Source organism: Zea mays, chromosome 3, assembly GCF_902167145.1.
Source record: "Zea mays cultivar B73 chromosome 3, Zm-B73-REFERENCE-NAM-5.0, whole genome shotgun sequence".
Lineage (NCBI taxonomy): Eukaryota > Viridiplantae > Streptophyta > Magnoliopsida > Poales > Poaceae > Zea > Zea mays.
Window position 1 is genome coordinate 204,731,010 of NC_050098.1, and position 19,792 is coordinate 204,750,801.

Consider the following 19,792-nt stretch of genomic DNA (forward strand, 5'->3'; position numbering starts at 1 on the left):
GTAGCACCGTAGACTATATTGTTTATAGAATAAAGTTTAAATATAGTTATAAGGATGAGTAAACTGTTGGAGTTAATCTTCCCCACGTACCACTATGCCACTTGCTTCACAAATCACAGCATCATAAAGTCATTGATAATTTTACCATTATCATCTGTGGGCTTCAACAATATACCATCCGACCTACAAATTATAGACACTAATGATTTTACCGGTTATAGACACGTGATAATATAATAATAGATAGCCAAAATTGAGGGTGACAAATAGCAAATTTCTCCATCATCACGACAGTGTAGCTGCAACCGGGAACGGAGCACCCTCGCACTATGTAAAAGTGAAAGCGTGGAGCCGTGGAGGCGTGGAAGACCAACGAAGGATCCTCTGCTTCCGGCGATTTCCCTTTCAGAAAAAGAAGCAGCAGCAGCTAGAGCTAGCTACCGCGATGAAATCTATGACAGAGGCAAATATTCTCCAGCGTTGGCTTCGCAACCAACATTCCAGATCAAGTAACCTGTCCGGCGTGCGAGGAGTGGAAGTTGACAGCACCCGCCGCTTTAAACCCCGTCCGTGTCCCGCTAGCCGCCATTGCAGAGCACTGACTGAGCACACCACCCACCAGCTCCGAAGTCATGTCCCACCTCGACGCGGCCTCGCTCCTCGCCCCCTCGCCGCCGCTGGCAAAGCCCCACCCGCGCAGCCGCTTCCTCTGCCTCATCTCCTCCATGCTCGCCGTCCTCGGCGCCTCCCTCGCGGGTCTCCTCTTATTCGCGCTCCACCCCGCGCCGAACCCGGTCCCGAACTACGCGTCGCTCTTCCTCTCCCTCGGATCCAACGACACCGCCGCCTCGCACCTCCGAGCGCTCACTCTCCACCCGCACGTCGCGGGGACCAAGGCGAACGCCCTCACCGCCCGCTACGTGTTCGACGCGCTCTCCGCGCTCTCCTTCCCCACCCACATCACGCCTTACTCCGTCCTCCTCTCCTACCCCGTCCACCGCTCCCTCTCCCTCTCGGCGCCAGGCCGCGGCGTCGTCACCTCCTTCTCCCTAAAGCAGGAGACCTACCCCAACGACCCCTACGCAGCAGCCGCGGCGGAGACCATCCCGACGTTCTACGCGTACTCGGCCTCCGGGTCGGTCTCCGCGGAGGCCGTGTATGCTAACTACGGCCGCGAGGAGGACTTCTCTTACCTCGCCTCCCGCGGCGTGGACGTCGCGGGCAAGGTCGCGTTCGCGCGGTACGGGAGGATCCACTGCGAGGACATAGCGCACAACGCGCGCGCCGCCGGCGCCGCGGCCGCGGTGGTGTACACTGACCCGCTGCAGTACGGCGGCGCACCCGGTGAGGGGTGGTTCCCCGACTCGCGGTGGCTGCCGCCCAGCGGTGTGCAGGTGGGGAGCCTCTTCCGGGGCGTGGGGGACCCGACGACGCCGATGTGGGCATCGTCCGAGGGCTGCGAGCGCGTCAGCTTGGAGGAGGCCATGAATACCGATGACATGCCGCTCATCCCAGCCCTGCCGGTATCGGCTCAGGACGCGATGGAGATACACAGAGCCATGGGCGGGGCCGTGGCGCCGGAGGACTGGCAGGGCCGTGAAGACGGACCCGTTTACCGCCTCGGGCCAGGGCCGGCAGTTTTGAACCTGACATATCTTGTATGTACAATTCGATTCGAGGCACCTTCTTTTCGGCTCGTTGCCTTGAAGCCGGCCTGACGCTGTTGTTTTGGATTTTGCAGGGGAATGATTCGATGGCAACGATTGAGAATGTCTTCGCCATTATCGAGGGCGCCGAAGAGCCCGATAGGTAACTAATGGGTGTTTGAATGCACTAAAACTAATAGTTAATGACTAAAGTTAGTTAAAACATCTAAACATCTTAGCTAATAGTTCAGCTATTAGCTATTTTTGGTAAATTAGTTAATAGTTAGATAGTTATTTGTTAGCTAGCTAATTTAACTAATAATTTTTAGTCAACTAACTATTAGTTATAGTGCATTCAAACGCCCCCTAATTCCTTATTTATCTCGTTATATTGGTAACAAATTCGTTGTGGAATGTGACGTTGCATTCTTCGGTTTTCACACGAAAGCTTCAGTCACGCGGAGTACTACCAGTAGGGAATTAGGAAATTGCATATCTGTGAAGTTCACGCAGCCCGCTCGGGCAGAGCGCTACTTTTGTAGTGCCATCCGTTGACCTTCTTAGAAGATATATAGATGGCGTGTGAGGAACTATTTTCCCTTGCCAAGAAAAAAAGGGAAATTATAGGACCCGGTGTCCACGAATTTTTCTTCCTATTAGCTGGTGGTAGCCTTGTAGAAGATGCACGTGCTAATGATTTGCGAGAATTAATAAGGAATTCATGTGGAAGGGAAAATGATGTCATGTCATGTCAAGGTGTGCATGGCGTGGATGTGTGGTACACTACAAAATTATATAATCATGTAGTACTCCACAACTTTTTAAACATGTTAGCTTATCATATAGAGACCACTTTGTAAAAATATTTACTAGAAAGCAAACTTTTCTTTTCTTTTTGAATTTAATGGCAGGAGCTCTACCTCTCAATTAAAAAGAAAAATAGAATTGAATCAATTTTAAGGAAAAATGGACCCAAAAACCTACACAGGGTGCATAAGCAACCGAGACGACGATAACCCACACACAAAGCCCATCCAGAATCATCGTTGTCAAGCTCAACACAAAGAACGAGCAACTCCGATTCTCCAAGACAGGCAACACAAGACCAAAGGAAACCCTACTACGTCTACACCCACAACACCAGCACCAGGTGGAGGAAGACCACGGTGCACCGTCGTTGTCAAGCCTTGAGATACCTCAAACGAGACAACTCCGATTATTCACCAACGAGACTTCCAAACAAGCATCCGCCCTGCCAGGGGCATACGCTCAAACCTCCAAAGCAGTCCAATCCACGAAGAAGGGGGATTCACCTCACGTCATCGTTGTCGAGCCACATCCTTGGTGTAGCAGCTTCGACTTCACGCTCTAAGTCTGCATCACCCGCCTACCGGACGCCAAGAACCGAAAGCATCAATCGAGAGGTGATGTCATGGCCGAGACAAACTTCAAAAGCGACGACGTGAGAAAGGGAGTGACATCAGAGATGACACTGTCGTATGTTTGAGATGGATTAGGCTTTCACAAATGGAAGACAGTGATAGAGAATGCGACGCTGAGGCTTTCTCTCAAAAAGCCCCTAGCACAATGTCAGGTAGACCCCGGTCAAAGCAAGCAACCTCCGTCGTTGCTGACAACTCGCACAAACCCGACATGGACGCGCAGCCGCAAAGCTAAGGGTGTGTTTGGTTTGACTTTTGGCTTTGGCTTTTGCCCCCTAAAAGCCAAAAGCCAACCAAAGGGCTGGATCCAGGAAGCAGCTTTTTCTAAAAGCCGACTTTCTCGTAGTGCAAAACTGAAAGCACCCCTGGACCTGCTTTTAGTGGCTTTTGGATGGAACTGTGAAAACATATATCGAAGAACTTTTAACGACTTTTAGTGGTTTCCACCAAACGATTTTTAGCTTTTTAACAACACACAGCCTACAGCAGCTTTTTCCACAGCTCACAGCCCACAGCAACTTTTTCCACAGTCACAGCCCACAGCAACTTTTTCCACAGCCAAAGCCCAACCAAACAGACCCTAAGTTGGTCGCCATCCCCTCTAGATGCCTAGATGGACACACGAAATTTGAGCACCAGCAAGCCGTGTGCAACCCACTGCCACGCGCCGGAGCCACTGCCGGCAGCCATCGACGGCCCTGGCAAACGCGGCCACCGAAGCAAGCAGACGCCAGGCGCGAGCGCCACACAACACGCCGCCAGCAGCATATGGCGTCGCACCTCCTGTTGGCCAGATCTGACAGCAGCAGCCGCGACACATTGGATCTGTGGTGCTGGCGCGCGCACCGCAGTAGACACGCCCTCGGCCGCCGTCGAGCCAACCAACCTCGGAGCACCGCCGCAAGACCAGACAGCCGCCGCCGCCCCAGCCCCTCGCGGCCTCCAAGCCCCGCACGCCGCTGATCGGCAGCGCCGTCTTCCCCAATGCACCGTCCGCGGCGAGGCGCGCCGCCGAGAGCGCCGTCCGGCGAACGCACATTGCCAGGGAGGCTGACATGACGCTGCCGTCGTCGAAGCAGCTCCTCTCCCTCCACGACGCCGCTGCCAACGGCACCGACGCAGGCCACGGGGAGGCACCGCGCACCAAGCGGGACCTTGGCGAGCGGACGGACGCGTCCCGCGCGCGCAGCGATGCCCCCGCGGGGAGACCCAAAGAAGAAGAAAGAACGCCCCGCCGCCGCCATCCTTGGGGCCCGCGCCGGCGTCTGGCAGACTCCTCCGGCGACGATGAGAGGAGGGGAGGGAGGGGAGGGGGTGGTGGCGCTAGGGTTTTGGTGGCCACCCGTGTCGCCCGAGAGGAGGACGACGCGGGGGCGTTTTTCAATTTCAAGAATTAAAGCAAACTTTTCTTGAACGAACAAAAGCAAAAAAAAAATAAGGTACTCACAAATTAACCACATTGAATAACTTTTTCTGCTAAGTATGTGACTGAAGTGTGAATTTTTAACATTCTGTGATCCAGATATGTCATTCTTGGTAACCATCGTGATGCTTGGACGTTCGGTGCATCTGATCCCAACAGTGGAACAGCAGCTATGATTGAGGTAGTTGTCAGTTACAAAAATGTCTTCTCTATGGTACGCTTTGTATTTGTGGACCTACTATGCCATAATACTGAGTAGTTTAGAGCAGGTACAAACCATGTGCTCTCTCTGTATAGTAAGCTGAAGTGACTGGAGGTTTAGATCCATTTCATATTTCTGTGCCTGTACGATGTGCTACTTATCTGGTTCCTGACATTTTGTTTCACTCTCTATCCATCTAGTTAGCTAAAAGGTTTTCAATGCTGCAAAAACAAGGATGGAGGCCTCGAAGAACTATTATCTTCTGTAGTTGGGACGCGGAAGAATACGGACTGGTTTGTATCCATCTCTGAACCACTCTTATCCGTCTTTAAACAGCAAGATTGATCACATTTGCATTTACTCAGACAGGGTCAACTGAATGGGTTGAAGAAAACCGGGAGATGTTGTATTCTAGAGCTGTTGCTTATCTGAATATTGACGTTTCAGTCGTTGGTCCAGGATTCCTGCCTTCTACAACTCCCCAACTTGATGAGTTACTTCAGCAAGTAACTAAAGTGGTATGTCTAGTCTACCTGAAACTAGTGATAGTAGCATATCCAGGAAGAAGGAAAACATGATACTATGTTAACTTCGTTTGCTTTTGGTCCCCATGTTAGTAGGCAACAATATGAATATAGTATTTTTCTTGTTATGATATCCAAAATTTAAACTGCTCTTTGTCAATTTGTGAAGGTTCAAGACCCTGATAATTCATCTCAGACTGTGTATGATTCATGGATTAAATCGAGCACTCCTCTCCGGGTGAGTTGTTGCAACTTGCTTATCCAACAGCCTACCTTCTATGTAGTGCTGAGAATCCAGTTAGTTGTCACTATAAAATAGTGATTGTATTGTTACCAAGCTACAAGTTCCTTTTCAGTTTCAGTTCCATTCCTCGAGAATTATGTGGTTTCAGGAGGACAGACCACTTCGACTTCCTGACAAATTATATAACATTACTCACTATTCACTGCATATCTCTTGCGTTAAGGTTCTTAGACTAGGTGATGGAGGATCAGACTATTCAGCATTCGTCCAACATGTTGGTATTCCTTCGATGAATATAATTTTTGGAGAAGGTAATGCCCCTGCTCTCTTCTATTTGTCTGCTCAGTGACTTTTATTTTTCAATGAACTTTCCTGGGTACTTTTGCTTTTGTAGGACCAGGATATCCGGTTTACCACTCCTTATATGATGACTACGTATGGATGGCGAAATTCGGAGATCCTGCGTTCCGTAGGCATGTGGCAGGTTGCTCACTTATACTGTTTTTGTGCAGAATATTAGTTGAGGTGTTATCTGCATCACATGGTAACCAAGATGTTTCATCTTGCAGCTGCTAGCATATGGGGAATGATGGCTTTGAGGTTGGCAAATGAAGACATCCTACCCTTCAATTACATGTCCTATGCAATTGAGCTTGAGGTAAGACGTCTCCAGTGTTCACTAAATGCTGCTTCTGTAGGCCAGTAGAGCCACTCAGACACAGGGGACAGAGGAAAATTAACATAGATATCCTTGTTACTATGGAAATATGACGAAGCCCTAAATTTCTTCCGGTGGCAGGCATACACAAAAACGGTAGAGAATGAAGTGAAGGGAACAACTGTCACTTGTTCCCCTCTGTACAACTCAATCAGAACTCTCGGAGCGGCAGCTACCAAAGTGAATAACGAACAAAAGGTGACTTCACTTGAGAATTGCTGCTCGAGTTATGCAGAACTTACAGTCTACCATACTGCATTTTGTTCACTGTGATGATGACAAGAAACATGGGCACTTTCAGGAACTTCAAAAGCTACTCTTGAGCAAGCAGCTGAACAAGGATTCACTGAAAATCCGACAACTCAATGACCGTCTTATGCAGACCGAGCGTGCATTCACTAGCAGGGAAGGCATCTTCAAGCTAGAATGGTTTAAGCATCTGGTGAGCAGATACTCATGCGCAAAGCATTCACCTTCCTCTCTCGAAAATTGCATAAGGCTTACTGTTCCCATCCACAGGTGTATGGACCTTCAGACCAGAATGACTGGGATACTGCAGTCTATCCAGGTATAGCCAATGCCATAGCCAGCGCCCGGAGCAGCAACACTTCGGAGTCCTGGAAGTTTGTACAGCATGAGATCTACAGAGTAGCCAGGGCCGTGACACAAGCATCTGCTATACTGAGTGGCCGTCTGACATGACAGGATTCAAACCATATTCGTTAAAAAAGATTGTTACTGTGGATTTCGGAAGTTTTGACATTTTTTGAAACTTTCGACTATGAAATATCTGAGTTGCAGAGAAAGACCGTGCACCACATTAGGGCTTGTTCGTTTTGCTCTCAATCCATGTGGATTGGGTGGGATTGGATGAGTTTCAATCCCAAACAAGTCAAAATCTTTCACAATTTTTTCCAATCCCATCCAATCCACATGAGATAGGAATAACCGAACAAGCCCTTAAAAGGATTTGGTATAGGTCAGAACTTTCCGATAGGGGGTTGGAAATTTCAACTTGGCATACTTTCCAAACACAAAAAAGAAGTGTGCAGTGTTGTGCTTAGTGTCTCTCAGTTTATATTAAAGAATTTGTTATGCACTTAAGCACAACTAGTAGTGAGAGTTGAGCCGCTTTTTAGTACAGGTTCCCTATACTCAAGAATAGAAAACAAGTTTACAAAGCATTGAGGTTGAAGCTTGATTGAAAGCTCTCATTTCCTGTACATCTATTGGACAAATCTCCATTTGTGCTTAACAACTATAATCATATCCCATATGACTTGTTGGATCCTAAATTTCTTGTCATCAATACACCAAAAACCCACTTCAACGTCGTTGTACTTTCAATGATTGGTAACAAACAATTTAGGTTTGCATAAAAGATTGGGAGAATTGAAACTTCTGAGCACCAGCTTATGGGACTGTTTGGTTCAGCTTTTTTCTGACCAGCTTTTCTGAAAATCTAGCTGTGGAAAGAATCTGGTTGTGGGGAGAATCTGAGTATCATTATGATTACGTGTGAAGAAAGATAAAGTTGTTCATAGGGCGTAGGATCTAGAAAGTGACGGATTACTAGTATTACAACGACTCAACCGATTATGTGTTTATGTTGATTTTGGATGGTTTTTGCCCCAACGAATTTTATAGAAGCTGGCTGAAAAGCTAAGCGTTTGACAGTCCACAGGAGCTTTTGGTGGCCAGAAGCTGCGGGAAGCATGATTGGAGTGAGAAGAAGAAAGTAATAAAGCAACAAGAGCAACAAAAGAAACACAAATCATCCTCTTTCAAGTCACTAAGCACTTGATTTGATTTTGGAGCTTGGACAGGATTTGATGCTTTGATTATGTCTTGGAGTGTATGCTTTTGCTCTAGTATTGAATGAGAAGGTTGGAAAGCTTGGATGGCTTGAATGGTGGTGGTTGGCGGGTATTTATAGCCTCCAATTACTTCCTAGTTGTTGGCTGACTTTGCTGTTGATGGGCATATCGGACAGTCTGGTGGTGCACCGGATACTGCACTGTTCATTTTCCGGTGTGTGCCACGTCAGCCGACCGTTGAGGTTTGGAGCTGTTGACCGTTGAAGTCTTCTGTCTTATTGCGGCACCGGACAGTCCGGTGGCACAGGTGCTGCAGTCAGCGCAGTCGACCGTTGGGCGAAGTTGACTGTTGCTTCGTTGTCGCACCGAACAGTTCGGTGGCTCATCGGACAGTCCGGTAAATTTTAATGGAATGACTTTGAGAAAACCTGAGAGCGGCCAGTATGCGAAGGGATGCAGCCTGGCCACTGGTTGCACTAATTCTCGTATGCTCCAAACTTTGTAGAATTCTCTCAAGTCTGTTTCTTTGTATGTTTATGTTGAACTTTATGCACCTGAGAAAATAGCAACTAGGTAAACTAGTTAGTCCATATGGTTTGTGATGGACGTCAAACACCAAAATCGATTATAAAAATGGTTAAGTCCATTTCCCTTTCAACTTTTATCTGGTGCACTGGACAGTCCAGTGCTCTCAGCCGGACGGTCCGCAAGTGGCAACACTTTCTTCATGTCTTGTACTTTGCTCGATACGTTGATCTTCACTTATGGTCTTCATAATGTCTTCTTTTGAGTTGTTGCCTCCTCAATTCCTTAGTCCAAGTCACTTTAGCATACTGTGAACTACAAATACAAACACTAGCAAACATATTAGTCCATAGTTATGTTGATCATCAAACATCAAAATCATTTAGTCAAAAGGGTCAAGGTCCATTTTCCTTACACCTGGTTTAAGGGTGGTCGACAACATATCAAAACCACTAAAGTTATACTGCGATAATAATCCGACAATATGTTACTCCTATAATAACAAGTCAAGTGCAGCTACCAAGCACATTGACATTAAGTATTATGTTGTAAATAAGAGAGAGTCTAGGATCAAACAATAGATCTTGAGCATATAATACCAAGCAAATGCTTGCAGATCCGCTCACAAAGGGCTTCCACCCAACGTGTTTAGAAAACACGTAGCCGACATGTGTTTAATGGAGCACCTGAGATTCTGGACTAAGGGGTCATTTCAATGCAACAATCTCCCTCAATTATTCAGTTCTTCGCTTTGAGATAGAAAAGTGTATTGTAGTCATTGTGTTCAATAGTATTTAACGAGCTACTGGAATGCCTAGGAGTACTATCTATTGAAAAGTGGGGATAGTAAGATGAGAAGTAAAGAGATTAAAGAAAGTAAGTTATAAGTATGAGATCAAGGAGCAGAATGTTGGCTTGATCTCGGGACCGAGTATTGGGCCCATTAGATTCTAACCTATGTTTATGTTTTTCCACGCGCTCCGATCGGGGGTGTAACAGTCTATTGATTGCGACCCTCTTAACCACACGCTAAATAAATCGAGGAGGGTCGGCTCAGGAATCAACGTTCCCTGCACGACCTCGCTCCCACAAACACATAGAGAGAGAAATCCAATCTGCTCTAGCTCGAAGGTGAGGGAAGGTCGTCGGCATCGTCGCTCCACCGTTCATGGCAACGACAACTACTTTCTCTACAACCTAGGATGTGCTCGTATCCAGGGGCGGACCTACGTTGATGTGAGTGGGGGCACATGCCCCTGCTCATTTCTCCGTTGTAAGTAGTAGTATCTAAATTTTTACTATGAAGTCCCCTACTCCTAACTTAGAAGCCTCTCCTTTAGTATTTTAGCGCTCATTCTTGCAAGTATGCCCTCAATCCTATTTTTCATGTGTCCGCCCGTATCCACAATATGAGCATGATGGCTGGGAACTCGAATCCATCCACATCAACCGAAGGTATAAACCTATTTTGTGTTTTAGATCCGGTGGCTAGGGTAAACGGGAAGATCCATTAAATCTATCATATGAAGACTTATAAATACATATATATCTTCATATTAATTTAGAAGATTTTCATATAAATGATTCTCACATAAGGGCTTATTCGGTTATTTTCAATTCATATGAATTGGAGGGGATTTTAACTTACTAGGGATTAAAACCCCCTAAATCTCCTTTAATTCATATGGATTGGGGTAGAACCGAATAAGTCCTAAACGGGCTAAGAAGCGAAACGTTTTGACGCAAGAAGCCGATTCTGACTGCTGGAATCCGAAGCCGAAACAAACATGCCGTGCATTGGGTCGCTGGTAGTGCCCGGGAACACGGGACGAAGCTGGGAGAGGCACGCCTGCCTTGATTGTCTGGATTTTGGACACGCAGCCGAACCGGAGCGTGGTGTTGCTCAGCTTCGGCAGCATGGGCATCTTCTCGAAGCCGCAGTTGAGAGAGAGCACGCAGGCTTGAGAGTTCTGGGCACAGGCTCTTGTGCATTGGCGGTTGATGGTTGTGTTCAGTCTTGCGGTAGTCTGATTTGCATCTGTTGCGATGGGGCTGCGATTTTATTGAGGTTTCTGTTGATCTCATTCTGATTATGTGTTTGTTGGTGTCTATTTCTTAATGAAATAGCGGGGATGACCCCTTTTTTTTTAAAAAAAAAAGGGGTGGGTGTGTTCTTATGCATGGGATCTGGATCTGGAGGCGTTGCTTCCGGATGGTCGTGAAGATCTGGACGCCCAGATGGAGGTGCTGCAGCAGCACGACGCCGTCTTCGCGTTAATCACAAGAAGCGCAGCGCGGAGGCGCAGTAGCGAAGCTAGCAAAAATTTTATCGGGGTTATCAGTATTTTCTACTAGATCTTCACTATAGAAATTTACCGGGGTCAGCTGACCCCAAAAAAGGGCTGGCTCCGCCCTAGAGGCGCGGAGCACCCGCCCGGTAGCTAGCATACTGATACTGCCCTCCAGCTCCTTTGCCGAATGTATCTTTCGAATTGAACAAGAAGATGGATGTGTAAAAGAATCGAAAGAATTGAATGAGGCAACGAACGTACTACAAACCCCCGTCCCGTTCCTGTGATCCGACCCAGCCTACACTAAAAACAGCCACAGGGCCATCACCTCCACAAGACATAGCAACTAAACCGGCTAGAATTAATCACACAACTCACAGCACAAAAAGGCAAGCAAACCCAGGAGCTCTTCTAATACACGTCGCTCGGGCCGGTCTCTCTCTCTCACTCGTCCTGGTCCTGGCACAGCTCTTTCCTGAGCCGCTGCGAGAAGAGCCTGCAGGCGTCCATGCAGAGATCGACGGCCGCGGACAGCGCCACGAACACCGCGACGTCGCCCATGCACGCCACGTGCTGCACGCCGACCTGCACGGTGGGCCGGCTCGCGCGCCGCTCGCCCTCGACAGTGGAGCCCATGACGAAGCCGCCGGCGAGCGGCCAGGCAGCGCCCGCGGCCGCCTCGGGGAACGTGGCCGGGTCGATGACGAACTGCCCGCCGCGCTTGGTGCTGATGGACGACTCGGCGATGGGGACGGCGCACTCGTGGGCGCCCGAGTCGAAGACCAGCTCCAGGCGGTAACCGAGCGCGTCGACGGGGCCGCGCTCGCGCCAGGCCTCCAGCCGCGCCCACGGCTTCCAGCTGGACGGCCCCGCGCCCGTGGCCTGGAGGATGAGCCAGGCGCCCGGGTTGGCGCGGGAGACGCGGCCGGAGCCCGGGGACGGCACGAACGGCGTCACCATCGACGCCGCCGCCACGGGGGACCCCGACAGGTCGTGGATCGTCACCGTCCAGCCCTTCCGCTGCTCGCGTCGCGAGTGCGCGCCGTCGCGGCCTTCGCCGTGGAGGGTGCTGCTCAGCCAGGACCGCAGCCTGCGGCTGGTGCTCCGGCTCATGGACGACTGCGGCGTCAGCGATCTGGTCAAAAGTTTCAAGCGCGCATGCAAAGATTAGTTTACGTTGAACGTAACGTGCAGGCGCATGGTTGCATTGCTGGCACAGATATATTGGCGTGGTGCCAAGTGTGCATGCGACAAGATTAGTTGGACGTGATGTGTATGGAAGATTCTCAGCCAGCTATGTGAGAACAATCTTTTTTTCAAGAAAAAGGCAACTAGGCTGGTAAGTCCATCACATGCACGGTTGGTGTGTGTACTCTATCTGAGCATGACGGATGTGTTCAGATTTAAGAGATCAATGCTACGTACGTAGAGTAGAAGCAATTTTCTTTTCTGGTATCTTAATAAGCTAGCTGGAAGCTAGCATGGGGATCTGAACAGCACTGACACTGAAGGTTTATCTAGAGAACCAACTTGAGTCCTCAAGCAGTCAGACTGAAGGACTAATGGTAATTTGATCGATCTGGTTTGATTTTACCCTCTCTCTCTCTCTCTCTCTCTCTCTCTCTCTCTCTCTCTCTCTCTCTCTCTTGCAATCATAAAGATTGTGATGTGTTCACCAATTCATTTTGATCCCAAAGAGAAATGCTAGCTTCCATGGCGAATAGATAAATTAGGTTCAGTTGCAAGCGCAGGTTGGAGGTTGCAATATACATTTATCAAGCGGCATTGCCAATATATATAATGCTTGTAGTACTCCTCCTATGGTAACCAACAAAGTATCCAAGAGCTGGCATCCTATTATTGGAAGGAGTGAAGAAGAAAAAAAATAAAGGCAAAATAGAAAAAGAAAGGAAGGGAGCTTTTAAAGTACGTACATAATAGAACTATGCAAAGTCGATCATTACAGGTAGATATACGCACTTCATTTGCTTAGCTCATGTTAACTGTCATTGGCTTGTTTATAAATGTCCACCCGCTATCTGATGACCAAACTCCATTATTATTTTGTTTGTGCAGGTTTGCTGTTTTAAAGTTATCTGTTTATCCATGAGCTTTAAACTTTTGACCATTGGATTTGTATATCAGTCTGAATCCATCTGTTCATTTGGACCAACCGTTAATGCTCCACCCTTGCCCGCTAATGTCTAGCTACCTGGCATTTCTTGGCCCAGTGCGTGTCTGGAACTATGAACTACACAAGCACTTACTAGTAGTTATGAAATCAGATCCAAACGATGAAGGACGACCAAACAAAATACTGACAGCGCGAGGACAAGGGTAACTGAACGAGCAAGCAAACTGATGAAAATGTTGCAAGGGGCACACAGAAATGTGTGTCAGGTAAACAGCTAGCACGCCAGGCTAAATACCAACCTGCTCCTGGCTGCCCTCCGGCCGGCGCTGAACCGGCAGGTGAAGACCGGCTGCCGCTGCCCTCCGCGGGCGGCTCCACCGGGCACCTGGTACACGACGGGCCCGCACTCCGGCTCGCCGCCGAACTGGAACACGTACCGCGGGTCGGGCTCCGCCCGCACGACCATGTGGATCTGCGCGCGCGCGGAGGCGCGGGGGGGCGCCGACGGACCCGACGCGGGCTTCCCCACGTCAACCCAGCCGTCCCGGGCGACGACGGTCTCCCCGGCCGCGGCGCGCGCCACGTCGACGGCGACGCGCACCCGGCCCAGCGCGCGGGAGGCGCCCATGCCGCAGGTGGTCCCCGTCGGGCCCGCGTGCACGGACACGACCAGCTCGGCGGCGGGGCGCGCCGAGAGCCTCCGCACGGCGTCGGCGTCGAGGCTGAGCACGACGGGGTCGGCGTGCGCCGCCGCCGCGGCGGGGCCCGAGGCGCACGCGAGCGGGAGCAGCGCGGTGCGGGAGAGCGAGGAGGGGTGGTCCTGGAGGGTGAGCGTGCAGAAGCAGGGCGAGTTGGAAGGGTACACCCCGGCGCTGGAGCTGGGGCGCGGCACGGCGGGGAGCTTGAGGAGGAGCTGGTCCACGGTGACGCGCACGAACGCGCAGGGGTCCATGGCGATTGGCGAGCGAGCGAGCTGCCGGTGATCGCGAGCTCGGCGAGCTCGACTGCCGCGCTTGCGCTTGCAGCGAATGAAATCAAATGTGCAGCTGCCAGCGCTCCGTCCAGGGTTATATGTAGCCGCGGGCGCGGCCGCGCGCGTCCTGTGCTGGGCTGGGTTGGACTTGGGGGCAAAGCGTCAAATTGGTGGTTTTGGCTGGGTATGGTGTGCGGGGATTTGTTTTGGTGGACAAGATTGGACGCTGGTAGGACACGCATGTGCTCGCGGGGATTAGCCACTTGGCTCGTGCCATAGGGCAGGCTCCAAGATACTCACCGCGGCGCGGCGCGCTTTGTCATGTTTTAACCAAACTCGACGTGGACTAGCCTCCAAGAATTTCAAATAAATCTACGAGAACTAATTGCCCTCTTCGCGTAACCCACCCAGCACGAGCCTGTCAGTGACCAGGGGTGTTTGCAATGAGCGCATACGTATGTACACCTTGGCTTGGCGAGCCAGTCCAAATCGGTTCGAATTAAAGCAACCAACCAAACCACAAACCCTTAGGGGGTATTTGGGAGTGAACAGAAAGGTGTTTGGCAAGCTGACTAAAATCTCTGTTTTCAAAACTGAAGTATTGCAAATACTATAGTTGTTTTAAGGTATTCTAAACTTAGGTCTGGACCTCAGTTTTCAAAATTGTGGTATTGTAAACTGCGGTATTATCATGACTAAAGTATTTCAAAAATTGTGGTTTTCAAAAACTTTGTTCCCAAACAGGGCCTTAGTTTAGTTGACCTCATCGTTTCTATGTGAGACGGACGAAAGCTTAATCAAAGAGACAGCACCAAGACGAACTAGATTAAGGAGAGAATGAAGGGTGATTTAATACTTGATCATACCAACAACGATACGACAGTTGGACGAGATTACGATGCGCTAATGCATTATCGAGTTGGGAGATGATGGAGTTGATGGTGCCATGTATGATAGAGAGAGACGGCGTGACCTGTCGTGTGGACCCACCCGTGGCCCAGGATACTATGCTGGTGCCGAGCTGTCCTCACATGCGACTATGCGGCTACACCTCACTTTGTATTCTAAGTTCTACGTTTATTAAAATTTCACATTTAGCTCCCTGGTGCAACTAAAACCGATTTTATTCCCTTTGAATTAGCGCCATGACACATGCCCGCCGAATTTACATGATCTTGTTTCCCGACGTGGCATTATTTTGTTGGCATCCGTCATCTTCTTTCCCTAACCGCCCGCACTAGTCCGGCCTCCATTTGTTCCTCATCTATCTCCATCTCCCCGATTCTTCCAACCTTCTCTAAACTTATTGATTCCAACCTTTGAAGCTTAGATTTGAGGTTTATACATTTGAGAACAAGGTACCATCCCTCTCATTTTACAACTCTAACTTTCTAGGTCGATATGAATTGAATCAATTTTGATTTTTGGTGCATAACCAAGGTAGATCGATTATGTTTTCAAACACATGTTTAATTTTCGTCATCGATTTGTACATGTATGTATCGATGTCTATGTTTTTTTATTAGGTTATACTATTAACTATTATGTTTTTTTTATTAATGTAGGTTAAATTAAGTTGTTATATGTATGTTCTATACTTCTATTTTGTTATTTATAATGTTTATATTTGTTAGTTATTTAGTAAAGGTCATATGTATACATTAATTGAAATATTTAGATTGTGGTATAACGCAAAAACACTTGTTTTCATAGAACCCTCTGTTTTGATAGATGTAGGATATGTGACGTGAGAAGTGGTGAAAGTAGGGTCATTTGAAGATTTATGTCCCGACATATCTCGGAAGGCTACATCTATCCCTCGTGAGCTATGTGAGCTATTGATAACTAATTGTAGCTATGGTAGGCTATCCACGTATTTCAATTGAGGCATCTAAACACAACTGCTCGTTGCTTCTACACATGCTATCATTTTAATGTGACAAATACAAACAATTGAGAATTGATAAATACAATTGCTAGTGCATGAAATGTGAAAAATAGATGTTCAGATCACTTACTCATGTAACTTCATTGATGTCAAAAATGGCTCGATGTGCCACTTATGCATCATATCAAACAGTCATGCAACTCTATGTGGCAAGTGGTACATGGTACTCAATAGACTAGAAGCAAATAAGCAAGCAGCTCATCCAGTAGAGATCATTGTTGAAAAGATCAAGATGTCCAAGAGACAAGGTTGAATTAGTATTCTCTAAATTTTATTGCACAAATTAAAACCTATTAGCAAGCCCAACTTCACCTCTTGTGCCTAAAAGAGTTTCTATCTAACGATCAGGATCTTACACCCTAAGTTTCAACCATGTACTGGCATGACAATTCTAACAGTGTAAAATACATGAATTTAATTGATCAAATGTAAATGCTCAAAGTAAGGATTAGGAAACCTCAATGTTTTTATGAGGTATCAAATATTTAGCACCCTCCACTGATCCTTATTAGAGCACCCACTAAACATTGTCACACCCCCTTGATCCATGTAAGGACCAAGTGCTCTATACAAGCTAGTTCTTTGCCTCTCCAATTCGGTGAAGTACTCAGAACCGTCTAGACCCTTGAGTTGGATCGCCCACAGCCTCTCTAGGTGATCACCGAACTCCCATCACTACCAAGTCATCTAGATGTTACCAATCACCAAGAGTAACAAGCACTAACTCTCACTTGACTTAGACCAAATCTAATAGGCGGTAAATGCACACAAACTACTCTAAATGTACTAATGTACATATATTAGTTACTGGTACATGGACTCATCGTTATATCAATTTCTAACAAGTATATATATATTATATGTATTTAGAGCCCTAGGCTCTATTTAACTATAGGAAGCCCCGACCATGTACCGACCAGGTGCGCGACCGCACCAGACCCTTTTTGGCTTATTGTACCTAACTGCTTACGCCAAATTATAATACGAGTTATGCTGATGTGTGTATCAGTTTATGCAAATATAGTCTGCGCATATTACGTGCATCGGGCCCACGATCCGGCCCACGCTCTCACAATTATCCAGTATCACGCCGCCACTATAAAAACACCCCCACGCCGCCAGGGATTAGGTTTTAGCGGCGGCGGCGGTTCTCTCGGGCGTGCGAGCGGCGGCGATCCTGAGGGCCAGCAGCGGTGTTGCCTCGAGGCAGGCGACCTGAAAGGGAAATAGGCTTACACCTTTTCCTAAATTGATTTTGGTGGTTGAATTGCCCAACACAAATAATTGGACTAACTAGTTTGCTCTAGTCTATAAGTTTTACAGGTGCCAAAGGTTCACAACAAGCCAATAAAAAAGACCAAAGATGGGTTCAAATAAAGAGAGCTAAAGACATCCCAAAAGGTACCCTGGTCTGGCGCACCGGACTGTCCGGTGTGCCACCGGCAAGTGTCCGGTGCACCACCGGACAATGTCCGGTGTACAAGGAAACTCGAAGCTGAACTTGCCACCTTCGGGAAAATGGGAGGTCGTTCCGCTATAATTCACCGGACTGTCCCGTGTGCCAGCGGAGCAACGACTACTTCGCGCCAACGGTCGACTGCAAACGCATTCAATGCGCTACAGTGCGCGGCAGAGTCAGAGCAGCGCCAGAAGGCGCACCGGACAGTCTACAGGACCTGTCCGGTGCACCACCGGACATCCCATTGGCCCCACCTGTCAGAGCTCCAACGGTCAGAACCCAACGGTCGGCTGACGTGGCTGGTGGCGCACCGGACTGTCCGGTGCGCCATGCGACATACAGCCTTCCAACGGCCACTTTTGGTGGTTGGGGCTATAAATACCCCAACCACCCCACATTCAATAGCATCCAAGTTTTCCACCTTCAACACATTACAAGAGCTATAGCATTCAATTCTAGACACAACCAAAGAGATCAAATCCTCTCCCAAGTCCGGAATCACTCCAAACCAAATAGTGACTAGAGAGAGCGACATTTGTGTTCATTTGAGCTCTTGCGCTTGGATTGCTTCTTTTCTTTCTCATTCTTCTTGTGATCATCTCAATTGTAACCGAGGCAAGAGACACCAATTGTGTGGTGGTCCTTGCTGGAACTTTATGTTCCATTTGATTGAGAAGAGAAGCTCACTCGGTCTAAGTGACTGTTTGAGAGAGGGAAAGGGTTGAAAGAGACCCGGTCTTTGTGACCACCTAAACGGGGAGTAGGTTTGCAAGAATCGAACCTCGGTAAAACAAATCCTTGTGTCTCACTCTTTGTTTGCTTGCGATTTGTTTTTCACCCTCTCTCGCGGACTCATTTACATTTCTAACGCTAACCCGGCTTGTAATTGTGCTTAAGTTTATAAATTTCAGATTCGCCCTATTCACCCCCCTCTAGGCGACTTTCAATTGGTATCAAAGCCTGGTGCTTCATTAGAGCTTATCCGCTCGAAGTAATGTCGGGAGATCACGCCAAGAAGATGGTGATCGACGGAGAAAAGTCCGCTACAAGCCACGGGAAGGCTCCATCAAGGGAGTCCGCCAACAACAAGAAGGATGGATCCCCTTCACGCATTTGATCGCACAAGAGTGGCGAGAAGAAGAAGAAAATGAAGAAAGTGGTCTACTACGAGACCGATTCTTCCTCGCCCTCTAAATCCGGATCCGACGCCGCGTCCGTCACTTCTAAGCGCCAAGAGCGCAAGAAGTATAGTAAGATCCCCCTATGCTACCCTCGCATTTCCAAACGTACTCCTTTACTTTCCGTCCCATTAGGCAAACCACCTATGTTTGATGGTGAAGATTATAACATGTGGAGTGATAAAATGAGGCATCATCTAACCTCACTCCACACTAGCATTTGGGATATTGTTGAGATTGGAGTACAAGTACCATCACCGGGGGATGAAGACTATGATTCGGACGAGGTCGCCCAAATCCGGCACTTCAACTCTCAAGCCACCACTATACTCCTCGCCTCTCTAAGTCGAGAGGAGTATAACAAGGTGCAAGGATTGAAGAGTGCCAAAGAAATTTGGGACGTGCTAAAGACCACGCACGAAGGAGACGAGGTGACCAAGATCACCAAGCGGGAGACGATCGAGGGGGAGCTCAGTCGCTTCCGGCTTCGCCAAGGCGAAGAGCCACAAGATATGTACAACCGGCTCAAGACCTTGGTGAACCAAGTGCGCAACCTCGGGAGTAAAAAATGGGATGACCATGAAATGGTCAAGGTTATTCTAAGATCCCTCGTTTTCCTTAACCCTACACAAGTTCAATTAATTCGAGGTGATCCTAGATATACACTAATGTCTCCCGAGGAAGTTATAGGAAAATTTGTGAGCTTTGAATTAATGATCAAAGGCTCAAAGAAAATCATCGAGCAAGATGACCCCTCCACGCCCGAAGCACAACCGGTCGCATTCAAGGCGACGGAGGAGAAGAAGGAAGAGTCTACATCACGTAGACTACCCATCGACGCCTCCAAGCTCGACAATGAGGAAATGGCGCTCATCATCAAGAGCTTCTGCCAAATCCTCAAGCAAAGGAGAGGGAAGGACTACAAGTCCCGCTCCAAGAAAGTGTGCTACAAGTGTGGTAAGCCCGGTCATTTTATTGCAAAATGTCCATTATCAAGTGATAGTGACAGGGGCGACGACAAGAAGGGAAAGAGGAGAGAAAAGAAGAGATATCACAAGAAGAGGGGCGGCGATGCCCATGTGTGCCGCGAATGGGACTTCGACGAGAGCTCCACCGACTCCTCCGACGACGAGGACGCCGCCAACATCGCTGTCACCAAAGGACTCCTCTTCCCCAACGTCGGCCACAAATGCCTCATGGCAAAGGACGGCAAAAGGAAGAAGGTAAAATCAAGGTCCTCCACTAAATATGCAATCTCTAGTGATGAG

General features: G+C 48.4%; 2 protein-coding genes across 2 annotated transcripts; one reads left to right on the plus strand and one right to left on the minus strand.

The window, feature by feature from the left end:
* Window positions 1-550: 550 nt before the first annotated feature.
* On the plus strand, window positions 551-7,287 carry LOC100280279 (uncharacterized). Its single transcript, NM_001361036.1, has 12 exons — window positions 551-1,658; window positions 1,742-1,809; window positions 4,611-4,692; window positions 4,914-5,006; window positions 5,079-5,231; window positions 5,407-5,475; window positions 5,705-5,792; window positions 5,876-5,965; window positions 6,051-6,139; window positions 6,281-6,397; window positions 6,501-6,641; window positions 6,719-7,287. Exons 1-12 carry the CDS (start codon window positions 633-635, stop codon window positions 6,899-6,901), a joined length of 2,199 nt encoding a protein of 732 aa, NP_001347965.1. The 5' UTR covers window positions 551-632; the 3' UTR covers window positions 6,902-7,287.
* A 3,765-nt stretch (window positions 7,288-11,052) lies between these two features.
* LOC100275827 (DUF1005 family protein) lies at window positions 11,053-14,008 on the minus strand. The gene is made up of 2 exons (NM_001149819.2): window positions 13,266-14,008; window positions 11,053-11,967 (listed from the first exon to the last, which is right to left on the minus strand). The coding sequence occupies exons 1-2, from the start codon at window positions 13,916-13,918 to the stop codon at window positions 11,277-11,279; spliced, it is 1,344 nt and encodes a 447-aa protein (NP_001143291.1). The 5' UTR covers window positions 13,919-14,008; the 3' UTR covers window positions 11,053-11,276.
* Between the last annotated feature and the right edge of the window lie 5,784 nt (window positions 14,009-19,792).

Coding starts and splice junctions, on each gene's coding strand:
- LOC100280279 (NM_001361036.1), top strand. CDS start 633: ATGTCCCACCTCGACGCGGCCTCGCTCCTCGCCCCCTCGCCGCCGCTG. Junction 5,793..5,875: donor GAATATAATTTTTGGAGAAG/GTAATGCCCCTG, acceptor TTGCTTTTGTAG/GACCAGGATATCCGGTTTAC. Junction 5,966..6,050: donor GTTCCGTAGGCATGTGGCAG/GTTGCTCACTTA, acceptor TTCATCTTGCAG/CTGCTAGCATATGGGGAATG.
- LOC100275827 (NM_001149819.2), bottom strand. CDS start 13,918: ATGGACCCCTGCGCGTTCGTGCGCGTCACCGTGGACCAGCTCCTCCTC. Junction 11,968..13,265: donor CGGAGGGCAGCCAGGAGCAG/GTTGGTATTTAG, acceptor ACTTTTGACCAG/ATCGCTGACGCCGCAGTCGT.